General features: G+C 37.3%; 1 protein-coding gene across 3 annotated transcripts; it reads left to right on the plus strand.

Annotated features, from left to right (window-relative positions):
* Nucleotides 1-237: 237 nt before the first annotated feature.
* On the plus strand, nucleotides 238-12,858 carry MOSPD1 (motile sperm domain containing 1; the record flags this gene model as incomplete). 3 transcript variants are annotated; one of them, XM_080718772.1, is made up of 5 exons in its annotated part: nucleotides 238-391; nucleotides 506-581; nucleotides 3,268-3,488; nucleotides 10,108-10,269; nucleotides 12,827-12,858. In XM_080718772.1, the coding sequence occupies 5 exons, from the start codon at nucleotides 238-240 to the stop codon at nucleotides 12,856-12,858; spliced, it is 645 nt and encodes a 214-aa protein (XP_080574898.1). The 3 variants fall into 3 exon arrangements, with proteins under 3 accessions (XP_080574898.1, XP_080574899.1, XP_080574900.1); XM_080718773.1 differs by having other exon boundaries at nucleotides 3,268-3,485; XM_080718774.1 differs by lacking the exon at nucleotides 10,108-10,269 and having other exon boundaries at nucleotides 3,268-3,485.
* Between the last annotated feature and the right edge of the window lie 387 nt (nucleotides 12,859-13,245).

A 13,245-nucleotide genomic window follows, 5' to 3' on the forward strand; every position in this document is an offset into this window, starting at 1 on the left:
GAGGAAACGCCAAAAGGAATGTTTCCGTGATTTCAGGATCTATTTTCATGCATGCTAAACATGCTTTTTGTGAAGAGACTATATACTAATGAAAGTCGGTATTGTTATTTTTCCTCTTTCCCCTTCTATTTCTAGATTGCCAAAATGCTTTGGAGTTTTTAAGTGAATCTAAGAAAAATCCAAAATAGATTTGCAACTGTAAAACCAGAAGCTGCAGCCAAGGGGGATTCAGTGCCAATGCATCAACAAAAACGACAACCAGAGTTAGTGGAAGGAAATCTTCCTGTTTTTGTGTTTCCCACAGAACTGATATTTTATGCAGATGACCAGTCAACACATAAGCAAGTGTTGACGCTGTACAATCCCTATGAGTTTGCCTTAAAGTTCAAAGGTGAGTCTCCTAGGTGTATCTTAAGAATTTTTAACTAGTTCCTACTAACTTTTTTTTACTTATAGAAACTAATTGTTTAAAAACACTAATGGTCACTGTGACTTTTTCTTTCAGTTTTGTGTACTACTCCAAATAAGTATGTTGTCGTTGATGCCGCAGGTGCAGTAAAGCCTCAGTGTTGTGTGGATATGTAAGTTGAAGTCACTTCCTGGTAACAAATTTTCAGTGCATTAATATTTTTACTTTTCACTTGCAAAAATAACTTTTCTTGAAGTTATTCCTACATAGGCATTCATGTTCTTTTGAATTTTTGCTAAATTGCAGCCATTTCAAAGAGATTCTCAGCTAGTCAACAAAATATTTAATAATATCTCATTATGTTGGAACTAATGTATGTCTCAGTATTTCCTTATTGTGGTTTTAGATAAGGCAGAGTATAAAGGTCGAATTCTGACATTTTCCTTTAAATTTCTCTAGTTATAATAGGGAGTTTAGCTCTCAATGGAACATCCTGTGATTACAATGCCATTTAGGAAACCAATAATACTACAGTCTGAGAACAATGGTAAAAGAAGTTCATCTGAAATGATTCAGCTAATAAGCCTAGAAGTTAATCTATATAAACAGGAAGAAGCAAATAACTACTCATCTGTAAAAGGTTATCTAAGTGCTTCCAGATAATTTCACCTTAGAGTGTCAGATAAATGATTATTTAATCAGTTCATATTTAATTTTCATGTTACTTATTTTGATTTTTTTGGTACTGGGGATTGAGCATAGGTGCATTCTACCTTTGAGTTACACCCCCAGACCAATTTTTTTTTCTTTGTTTTGAAACAGGGTCTCACAAAGTTTCTGAGGCTAGCTGCTAACCAGCAGTCCTCCTGTCTCAGCCTTCCACATACTGGGATTAAAAGCTTGCACTACCACATCCAGCTTAATTTTCACTTTAGAACTAGTGACCAGATTGATCCATTGACCAGCCCTTAATTTAACCTACCAAGTAAATTGTATTAGTTTAATAATTATTCCTCCTCTTCCTCATCCTCCTCCTTTTCTTAGTATTCTGGGGATTGAACCCAGGGACATTCTACCTCTGAACTATACCCCCCAGCCCCATTTTATTTTTATTTTTTATTTTTGTTGTTTTACAGTAACTGGGGATTGAATCCAAAGGGGAATTCTACCTCTGAGCTACATTCCCAGCCCTATTTTTTATACTTTATTTTGAAACAGGGCCTCACTAAGTAGCTGAAGCTAGCTGCGAACCTGTGATCCTCCTGTCTCTGCCTCTAAAGTACTGAGGTAAAAAGTGTGCACCATCACACCTGGGTTTATTTTCTTTTTTATTTTTAATCAGGGTCTCAATAAGTTGCTGAACCTGTGATCCTCCTGTCTCGGCCTCCCAAGTACTGAGATCACAGGTGTGTGCCCTCATGCCCGACTTTTTTAAATCTTTGAAAATGAAAAGCAGAACTCTTTCCTCTTACAATTTCATCATTTCAAAGCTATATGATGACACAACATATTCCTTTTTTTTTATTTTAGTGGCACTTGGGGTGGAACCCAGGGGCTTTTCTACATATGGACTATACTCCCAGACCTATTTTTATACTTTATTTGGAAACAGGGTCTAACTAAGTTACTGAGAGCCTCACTAAGTAGCTGAGGCTGGCTTCGAACCTGTGTGATCCTCCTGTCTCAGCCTCCCAAGCGCTGGGATTAAAAAACATGCGCCACCACGCCTGGCTGGCACAACATATTCTTGTACCATTTTTTTTTTTTTGTATTGGGAATTCAGACCAGGAGTATTCTGTGACTAAGCTACACCCTCAGCCCTCTTTAAAATTTATTTTGAAACTGGGTCTCACTAAGTGACCTTAGGCAACTTTGAACTTTTCGTCCTCTTGCCTCAGCCTCCTGAATACCTGGGAGTAGAGGTGTGTATCATCTCACAGGGCTGCACATTTTTATTTTTCTTTCTTTCTTTCTTTTTTTTTTGCGGTACTGGGGATGTAACTCAGGGGCATTCTACCTCCAAGCTACACTTCCAGCGTGTTTTTTATTCTTTATTTTGAAACAGGGTCTCACTGAGTTGCAAAGGGCCTCACTAAGTATTAGCTGAGGCTGTCTGCAAACCCCGATCCTCCTGTCTCAGCCTCCCAAATGCTGGGATTACAAGCGTGCACCACCTCACCTGGCTCTGCACATTTCTTTTGATTTTCATTCAGTATACAGTAAGCAAGAACTAATCCATAGAAATGTAGTCTTGCCAAATAAATGTGTTATTCTTGGCATAATTGTTTTGTGCTCCCTAGGAAGAACAAAGTAAATAAATACAACAGAGAAAACTCATAAAAATTATAGTGCTTTATACTCTTTTATCTTCAAAAAATACAGAGTTCTGTTGTACTGGGAATAGTGGATTAATTACTTCATATTCAGTTGCTTATTTTTGCCTGTGCATGTAGAAATCAATTTTAAGTCCTGGGGGAGTTTCGTTACTTGAATAACAAATAGAGGACATCTCAAATTTAAGATATGTTTGTGGGGAGTCATAAGTTCCTATTTAGGAAACATTTCTTTATAAAGATAACCAGGAAAAATGTCATTGCTGAAGGGAATTTATCTGTCATTCTTTTACTTAAGATTTTTACTGTATATTTTAGAGTATGCCCTTTCATCGAGTATTTCAGAATTATCCATTTCTTTTTTAGTTACACTGATTTTTTTTGCACCATTAACAAATTTTTGTTTTTTGAATATTTGGTTATAGTAAACTAATATTGTTTCACCATATTAAAATATCTTGCTGCATTCTATTTGACAGGCCTCCAGAAACCTAAACAGCATTTGTTATTTTTTGCTGTTTTCAGTGTGATTCGACATAGAGATGTTCGATCCTGTCACTATGGTGTAATAGACAAATTCCGTCTCCAAGTTTCTGAGCAAAGCCAGAGGAAGGCTTTAGGAAGGAAAGAAGTTGTTGCTACTCTTCTCCCATCTGCAAAAGATCAACAGAAGGAAGAAGAGGAAAAAAGAATAAAAGAACATTTAACTGAAAGTTTATTTTTTGAGCAGTCATTTCAACCAGGTAGTATTTTTAAAACCCCCTTTTTCGAAGTATTACACTTTTCTAACTTAGATCATCAGAGAGCTAAGTATAGTTACTAGAAAAGTAATCTGCCACTTTAGACATAGTCAACTACTTCAGAACTGAAACTAGAGAATCAAACTGAATCTAGAGGACCTGAAATAGAGCAAGAGACCTAGAGCTGGACTTTCAGAGAGAATATCCCTCACTAGATTGACTAGCCTATAAGAGAGGACAAATGTTACCATAGCCATTTAAATATAGTTCTGGGTATGAAGTATAATATAAATGTATGTATATTTATATCTATTGGGAGTGCATGTTTCTAATATATCTAAAACAGGAGACTGCAGGCATCATAGTGTATGATGTTAGTAAAATTTGGCAATTATACACTTTTGCTTCTATTACTTTTCCTGTATCATTTCTCCTTTAATTAGTTCAAAGGAGAAGAAAGATTGTGTTTGGTAATAGGCCAAGCTTTGTGTGCTGTTCATATTATTTTGAAAAAAATCTCATTAAATTTTAAGTTAATTAAACTAAGTAGATTATAATATCCCCTGTGGGTTATTAATTGAATCCATCTCTGTTCCTCATTTCCTTCCAGCATAGATATTCAAAAGTGTTATGATATATTCTTTCAACATTGATCCTATCCTCATAGTCAACTCTTTGGACATCATGCCCCCTCCTTCCTAACATCTCATTATCTCCTGCAAACCTATTAGAAGAGGCGAGAAATAAAATTTTCCATAGAAAACATGGAAATTTTTATACATGAATATGGTAGCAGCTAACCTTGAAATTGCAACATATATCTGAAGGATTTTTAAAACTTGATTCATCATTACATTAATTCATAGATCTATATCATTTTGTTCATCTTTGAATGTTTATTTCAATTATAGGGAGTAGTGCCCTCATGATTAACTATAGTGAAGTGATTCTTAGTCCATGTAGAGAGTGCCCAGATATGGGGACTAGGTAGCAGCTAGTTTTCTTCTCAGCAATTATTATTAGCTAGCCAGGCGTGGTGGTGCACACTTGTAATCCCAGTACTTGGGAGGCTGAGACAGGATGATAACAGGTTGGCAGCCAGTCTTAGCTACTTAGGCCCTTCACAACTTAGTGAGACCCTGTGGTCTAGGGGAAAATATCTGTAAGCCAGCCATGCCAGGAAGCTCAGTGAAGGCAGGCATCCTGCTTTCACTGAGCTTCCTGATGACTGACAGCCTATTTTGACAAAGTGATATTTTAAAATTTCTCCTTGTCTATTAAATTAATAGTAATTAGCCAGGCATGGTAGCTCATGCCTGTAATCCCAGTAATTGGGAGACTGAGTCAGGAGGATCCCAGGTTCAAGACCAGCCTCAGCAACTTAGTGAGGCCCTTAGCAAGGTAGGGAGAAGCTGTTTTCATAATAAAATAGGGCTGGGTGTGTAGCTCAGAGGTAGAACACACACTTAATAGTAATTTATGTAAAATCCAAGTTTCTCATGAGGTAGCCTTAATTTTAAGCTAACAGTGAGTTGTATAGCACTGTTAGCTTAAAATTAAGGCTACCTCATGAGAAACTTGGATTTTAAAATATATGAAAATTCAAGCTGGACATGGTGGCTCATGCTTGTAATCCCAGAGCTTGGGAGGCTGAAAGAGGAGGATCACACAGGTTCAAAGCGAGCCTCAGCTACTTAGTGAGGCTCTCAGCAACTTAGTGAGACCCTGTTTCCAAATAAAGTATAAAATAGGTCTGAGAGTATAGCCCAGAGGTAGAAAAGCCCCTGGGTTCCACCCCCAGTACCACAAAAATAAATAAATAAATAAATAAATAAATAAATAAATAAAATATATGAAATTTCAGTAAAGTGAGAAATTATTTACTGAGTTTCTTGTATAAAAGACATACAACAAGCCAGATGTGGTGATGCATGCTTGTAATCCCAGTACTTGGGAGGCTGAGACCGGAGGATCCAGGTTCGCGAAGCATCAGCTACTTAGTAAGGCCCTCTGTAACTTAGTGAGACCCTGTTTTAAAATAAAGAATTAAGCCGGGCGTGGTGGCGCATGCTTGTAATCCCTGCGCTTGGGAGGCGGAGACAGGAGGATCGCGCAGCTTTGAAGCCAGCCGCGATGGCTTAAGAGGCCCTGTTTCCAAATAAAAATATAAAAATAGGTTTGCGAGTGTAACCCGAAGGTAGAAAGGTTTCCAGGAACCCCAGTACCACCAAAAAATAAAAATTAAAAAATAAAATAAGCCGGGTGTGGTGGCGCATGCTTGTAATCCCCACATTTGGGAGGCAGAGACAGGAGGATCGCGCAGGTTCGAAGCCAGCCGCGAGAGCTGGCTTAGGAGACCCTGTTTCCAAATTTAAAAAAATGTAAAAATAGGTCTGGGAGTGTAGCCCGGAGGTAGAAGGGCTTCCAGAAACCCCAGTACCACCAAAAATAAATAAATAAATAATTAATTAATTAAAAATTGGACTGGTGGTGTAGCTCTGATGTAGAATGCCCCTGTGTTCAATCCCCAGCAACACACACACACACACACACACACACACACACACACACACACACACGACATATAGCACAACACGCCAGGTAAGGGGTCACATGCCTATTATCCTAGTACTGGGGAGGCTTAGACAGGAAGATCATAAATTCAAGGTCATCCTGGGCAATTTAGTGAGTCTTTTTCCAAAAATGAAAAATAAAAAAGGACTGAGGATGTAGCTCAATGGTAGAGTACCCCTGGGTTTAATCCCCAGTATCAATAAATAAATATAAACAAATAAGCAAACAAATCAACAAATGACATAGCACAAACAATCTCAAAAAAGAAAGAAAGCAAAGCCGGTGTGGTGGCGCATGCTTGTAATCCCAGCATTTGGGAGGCTGAGACAGAAAGATCACGGTTCACAGACAGCCTCAGCTACTTAATGGGGCCCTTTGCAACTCAGTGAGACCCTGTTTCAAATTAAAGAATAAAAAACTAGGGCTCGGGGTGTTGCTTGGAGGTAGAATGCCCCTGGATTCCAACCCCAGTACTGCAAACAAAAAAAAAAAAGAAAGAAAGAAAAAAGCACCTTTAATTTCACACACTTAACAAATAATTTGTTTATGTAAGTGTTCCATGGTACTTTACAGAACTTGCCTATGTGCGTAAATACAGTTTTAGATTTTATGACTTTTTTCATTTAATAGAAATTGTAACTGTTAATAGTAACCCACATAATATACTTTCATAAAATACTAGAGCCCATGTTATTAAAAATATATTAAAAATGCAGCTGAATCATAGTGGCTTCATCTTAATTACATTAATAACAAACTGCTATAGCTTTGCTATTTTTGAGTCTGTGCCCTCTAGCTTAAGAAAATCATGCCATTTATTACTGTTTATAATAATAAATTGAAAATGATCTAAAAGTCCATCAGTTGGGAATTGATTCAATTATGAGTGTTTGTAAGATGGCATGCCAGGCAGATACTGGCAAGGATCAGCAAGAATGAATAAATGTTTATATATTGACATGGAAAAAAACTTCAAATATATTTCACAGTGAAGGGGGGAAATGGTTATGTAAAAATATATACTATGATTTCATTTATGCAAAAATATTTAACATGTTTTAATGGATGTTTATAAAATCTAAAAGGATATATACCAAGCAATGAACAGTGTTATCTCCCAGAGAACAGAATTATGGAGGAAACTTCCTGTTTCCTATAGCTTTATAACATTTTTTACAGCAATCATGTAGTACCAGGGAAAAGGCTATGTCCATTTTGAACATTTCAAGCCTTTATGCAAATTATTTTTAAATTTCTCTAAATACTAAACATTTTTGTAATTATCTTTATGATAGATTTGCAATGAGCAGTGTAGTGGTCTAAATAAATATTTAAAAATATTTTCCTTGAAAATTCATTCTGGCAAAAATATAAATGCAAAGTTACTTGATATATTAACTAAAATGAGATTTGGTTTTTTAAATCAGTGATGTGTACATGTATGTGCACATAAGTTTTTTACCCCAACATGATGTATGGATATAATGTACCAATAAAAAATTAAAACAAAAGTTTTATCCTATTGTTTCATTCCAAGCAATATTACTCTCAAATTTAAATTTGTTTTCACCTATCTGGCTTTGGTGAGGTTCAATTAGACTTGATAACAGCTAAGGTATTAATAATTAAGGAAAGCTCCATTTAATAATAGAATGAACAGAGTTATTTCATTAACAAAAGACCAAGATTGTGTTGCTGTTGGCGATTCTTTTTAATCAGAGGAAGATTAGTGAGAAAAGCCATATAATAGAAAATGCTATTTGTTATTTGGTTTCGTGTGTGTGTGTGTGTGTGTGTGTGTGTGTGTGTGTGTGTAGTACTGGATGGAACCCAGGGGCATTCTACCTCTAAGCTATGCCCCCACCCCTATTTTTTTAGCTTTTTAAAATTTTTATTTATTTATTTTTGTGTATGTGGTACTCGGGGTGAAACCCAAGGACTTTTCTACCTGCTGGCTATACTCACAGACCTATGTCATACTTTATTTGGAAACAGGGTCTCACTAAGTTGCTGAGAGCCTCACTCAATAGCTGAGGCTGGCTTCTGAACCTGTGTAATCCTCCTCTCTCAGCCTCCTAAGTGCTGGGATTACAAGCACATGCCACATCGCCCAGCTCTAGTCTTTTTATTTTTTGAAATAGTGACTCACTGAGTTGCAAATGGCCTCATTAAGTATCTGAGGCTCTCCAAGAACTGCGATCCTCTGGTCTCCACCTCCCAAGTGCTAGGATTACAAGTGTGTGCCACCAAACCCAGCTGTTATTTTGTTTCTTGAAAAGATGGATATGTATATTATACACATACAGCTGTAACTATGGGATGGCAGAATTGAAACTGATCTTTAAAATATTTTATTATGAAAACATACACCTGAGCATGGTGGCACACACTTGTAATCCTAGTAATTGGGAGGCTGAGACAGGAGGATCACATGTTCACAGCCAGCCTCAGCAAATTAGTGAGGCCTTCAGTAACTTAGTAAGACCCTGTTTAAAAATAAAGAATGAAAATAGGACTAAGAGTGTAGCTCAGAGGTAGAATGTCCCTGGGATCAATCCTCAGCACCACACACAAAAAAAAAAAATAAAATAAATAAATAAAAACACTCAACATGAGATCTACTTAACTAATATTTAACTATACAATATTGTTAACTAAAGGGGCAAAGTTGTTAAATAAATCTCTAGGTCTTATTCATTTTGCATAATGGGACTATAACCCATTGATTAGCAACATACATCATCCTCCTCCCTCAGAACCTAGCAACCACCATTCTATTATTTAGTGCTTTGAGTTTTACTATATTTATTTAATTAATTAATTTTATTTATTTGTTTATTGTGGTACGGGGGATAGAACCCAGGGACATTCTACCTCCGAGCTATCCCCGCAGCCCTATTTTTTATTCTTTATTTTGAAACAGGGTCTCACTGAGTTGAAAAGGGCCTAAGTAGCTGAGGCTGTCATCAAACCGAGATCCTCCTGTTTCAGCCTCTTGAATGCTGGGATTACAAGTGTGTGCCACCAGGCCTGGCTCGAGTTTTAACTATATTAGATACTTCATATAAGTGAAACCATGCACCATTTACTCTTCTGTGACTGTCTTATTTTCCCTAGCTTAAATTTGCCAGATGTTTTTGCTACTTTCTTATTTACTCTAAATGTGGTAGAGCAGGGGGACAAAAACTTTCATAGGCAACTTTATACCACTCAACTAGTGTTTTTTTTTTTTTTTTTTTTTTTTTGGTGTCTTAACATTTTCAAAACTGGCAGCAGGATACTACCATCCTATCTTGAGACCTCCTTACGATATTCCCAGAAGGCAGAGCGGCTGTACTGTAGTAGGCTTAAATAGATACAAATGCACTTCTACTTGGGATGGGGCTATGTCCTAATGAGCCCACTGTAAATTATAAATATCAGTAAAAACTGCATTGAATGCCCCTAACCTACTGAATGTCACAGCTTAGCCATACCGTATATTGTAGTGTTATTTCTCCTAATGATTATGTGACCAACTTGGATCTTCAGCTCCCTGCTAATATCCAGTATTGCAAGAATAACATAACACATATAACAAGCCTGAACAAAGTCAAAATTCAAAATTCTAAATCAGGATGTGGCTATAGACCCAAGCAACCCATTAGAGTATATAGGAAGAAAATATTGAATGTCAATTTATTTTTAGCACATTCCTTTGTGTTTCTACTTGTATGTTTTATATTAAGTATACTAGTACATAATGCATATAATTTATTAATATGCATGCATTGGTAATACATGCTTGATACTTCTAACGAGGGTAGAGTGTTTGGGGGAGTTCATAAACACTGTTCTTTTCAGTAGGAATAATATTTCAGCACCCTGTAATGATTTAGAGCAGTTACGTTATAGATTTTCAGATAGGTCTCCATGGAATGGAAATGATGGGAGAAGGAATCAGAAGTTAGGCAATACAGATTCCTGGTGAGTGGGGGGTCAGTATTTGTGAAGGAACTTTTGTCTTAAGTTGCTTTTGGAAGCAAGTTCAGGGATTTTTGTCTTTTCACAGAAAACAGAACCGTGTCCTCAGGACCTAGTTTACTAACTGTCTTCCTGGGAGTGGTGTGCATTGCAGCCCTGATGCTGCCTACGCTGGGGGATGTGGAATCGCTGGTGCCTCTCTACCTCCACTTAAGTGTGAATCAAAAATTAGTGGCTGCTTATATTTTAGGTAAGGGTTTTCATGATGCATTTGGGGCTGGGCATGGTGGTTCATGCCTGTAATCCTAGTACTCAGAAGGCTGAGACAGGGGGATTGCAGGTTTGAGGCCAGCCTTGCAACTTAGTGAGACTCTCAGAAACCTAGTGAGACCGTTTCAAAATTTAAAAAATGAAAAAGGGCTGGGGCGTATAACTCAGAGCTAGAATGCCATTGGGTTCAGTCCCTAGCACCCTTCAAAAAAGATTCATTTGGGACATATGTGCAGGATTTTATGGGTGGTCATGGTTTGATTCCTTTTTTTAAAACTAGGTAAAGGATTGCTTCAAAATAGTTATCAGGTGTATTTGCATTTGAAGATTTAATTTGGGGCTCACACTTAGTTCTCCTCAGCTTATTTATCTAGTACTTAAGACTGTACTTATTCAATTATTTTTCTTTTGCTGACATACAGTATATATAAAACATGTATACAAAGCATATATTTCTCGATTCAGCCCTTCTACTTGTATAAACTGCTCCTGGGAAAACAGACCAGATACCTACCATAATAAAGATGAACAGTGCAGACCTGTTTAAATATTTTGAACATTTCTCTTTAAGCCAGTTCCCTTATTTCTTGTTCAGTCATTCTTTCAGTCATTCTGGCTTGAAATGTTACAATTAATTATTTCAATTAAGCAAACATTTATTCAGTGCCTTTCATGTGTCCAGTGTGATTATGGTGATGAATGATTCTTTCTTCATATTCTCCTTTTACCTCTGCTCAGATGCCAGCCCTTTCCAGTATTCTTTCAGTATTCCCTGTATGTTTGTTTGACTCAACTCTTTTCTCTCTCTCTCTCTCTCTCTCTCTCTCTCTCTCTCTCTCTCCCTCCCTCCCTCCCCTTCTCCCTCTCTCTCCCTCTCCCTCTCTCTCCCCTCCCTCTCCCTTCTCCTCCTCCCTCTCCCTCTACTCTCCTCTTCTCTCATCCCCTCCTCTCCCCTCCGATTCCTTCCCCTCGCCTCATCTTCTCTATTCTCTCTCTCTCTCTCTCTCTCTCTCTCTCTCTCTCTCTCTCTCTCCCTCTCATTGAATCCAGGAGTGTTCTACCTCCGCTGAGCTATACCCCTACCCCTATTTTATTTTTTATTTGGAACCAGGTCTTGCTAAGTGGTTGAGAACTTTGTTAAGTTGCTGACGTTGACCACAAACCCATTATACTCTTGTCTCAGCCTGGGAGTCCCAAGTACTGGGATTACAGACATGTGCCACCACACACAGCTAATGATCTTTTTTATTATTTCAAAATTATTCTCTAAATTTGTTCCTACCTTTGTCTGTGTTCTTTCTGTTCCTTCCACTCACCCCCACTCCCAACCACCCAATCACAATTAAGTTGATTTTTTTTTTTTGCAATACCAGGGATGGAACCCAGTGGATTTCTACTTCTGAGCATCACCTCCAGCCCTATTTTTTATTCTTTATTTTGAAACAAGGTTTCACTGAGTCCCAAAGGGCCTCACTAAGTAACTAAGGCTGTCCACAAACCTTCTGTCTCAACCTCCCAAATGCTGGCATTACAAGCATGCGCACCACGCCCGGCTGATTTTCATTTGGTTTTGGTTTCATGACTGTTCCTTACAAAAAAAAAAAAAAAAAAAAAAACCTTCAGCCGCATATTCCAGTGGGATGAAGTATAACTCCATTGTTTGGCACTTAACACTCTTTACAATGTTTGAGATCTCGATGAGCTGATCTTGTCTTGCTGCTTTTCTGTATAAATCCTTGAAAAGAGCCTGTCAAATTATTTACTGATTCTGGGAAAGGCCAGCTAGAGTCCTGGCTCTCCTCCTAAGCTTTTTCTTGTGCCATACCCTCATCTGAAATGCCTGCCAATCCCACTGTTCTGGATCTTTCCTGTGCATCTTTTAATGCTTAGCTCAGCTTTTACCTTTGGGGACAACTTTTTCTGACTGCTTCAGCCCTATCTTCCTCCTCGCCTCCTTTTTTTGTGGTGCTGGGGATGGAATCCAGGACCACCCACATGGTGGGCAAGTGCTCTACCACTGAACTACACTCCCAACTCTGTACTTTTTATCTTCCCTCACCTCTCATTTAGGAATGAGCATATTTTTGCATTATGAAATGTTTATGGTTTTATATGTAGGACCACTCTAGCAAAGCATGGATACTATATTTCTGTCTCTTTGTAGCCCTAGGGCAATACAAATAGACTCTTGAAGTTTCTATTGATGAAATCGCTTGGTATTTACTGACACTTTAGATAACATGTATGCTATTGTTATAACTGATGTAACTGGATAAAGTAGAAGGTATGTTTGATAGTGTAATTAGCTATGGCCAGACAATAGTGATTTAATTAAATCTACCCAGTGACTACCAGCTGTTGTAAATTGGATTTCTTCTGTATAATATCAACCAAATTTAAATGGACTTTGAGTTCTTAATAGAGTGATGGCCTTTGTGCCATATGTTATTTGCTCACTGAGGTCTAAACAGTTGCTTGTGAACAGAAGATTTTGTAAAATGTGTTCCTTTAATTGTTCTTCATTTTTTCCCTTTAAGGTCTTATCACAATGGCTATACTTAGAACATGAGCAAGAATTTCAATGGACTTCTGAAGTAAATTTTTCTTGAAAATATGAATGTGGACTGCCTTTTATCTCTATTTCACTCCATTAACATTCTACAGAATATTGAATGATTTCAAATAATTGCAAATGTATAATATATATTTTAAATCACTATAATTTTATTTGAAGAACTCTAGCACATTATGTTACAGACAGCAAGGATGCTTCTGATTATTACTTAGAAAACTATTTGAAGAAATTCTTTTTCTATGTCATGCAAAAGACTTTAAAACATTTATTATTTTCTCATCTTTTTTCTAATTCACTTTGATTGATAAGGGTCATGGTATTTAAAGACCTAAAGAACAAATTGACCAGCCTAAAAATAAAATTACATTTATTTCCTAGTTA

The sequence above is a fragment of the Muscardinus avellanarius genome, assembly GCF_963383645.1.
Source record: "Muscardinus avellanarius genome assembly, chromosome: X".
Classification (NCBI taxonomy): Eukaryota; Metazoa; Chordata; class Mammalia; order Rodentia; family Gliridae; genus Muscardinus; species Muscardinus avellanarius.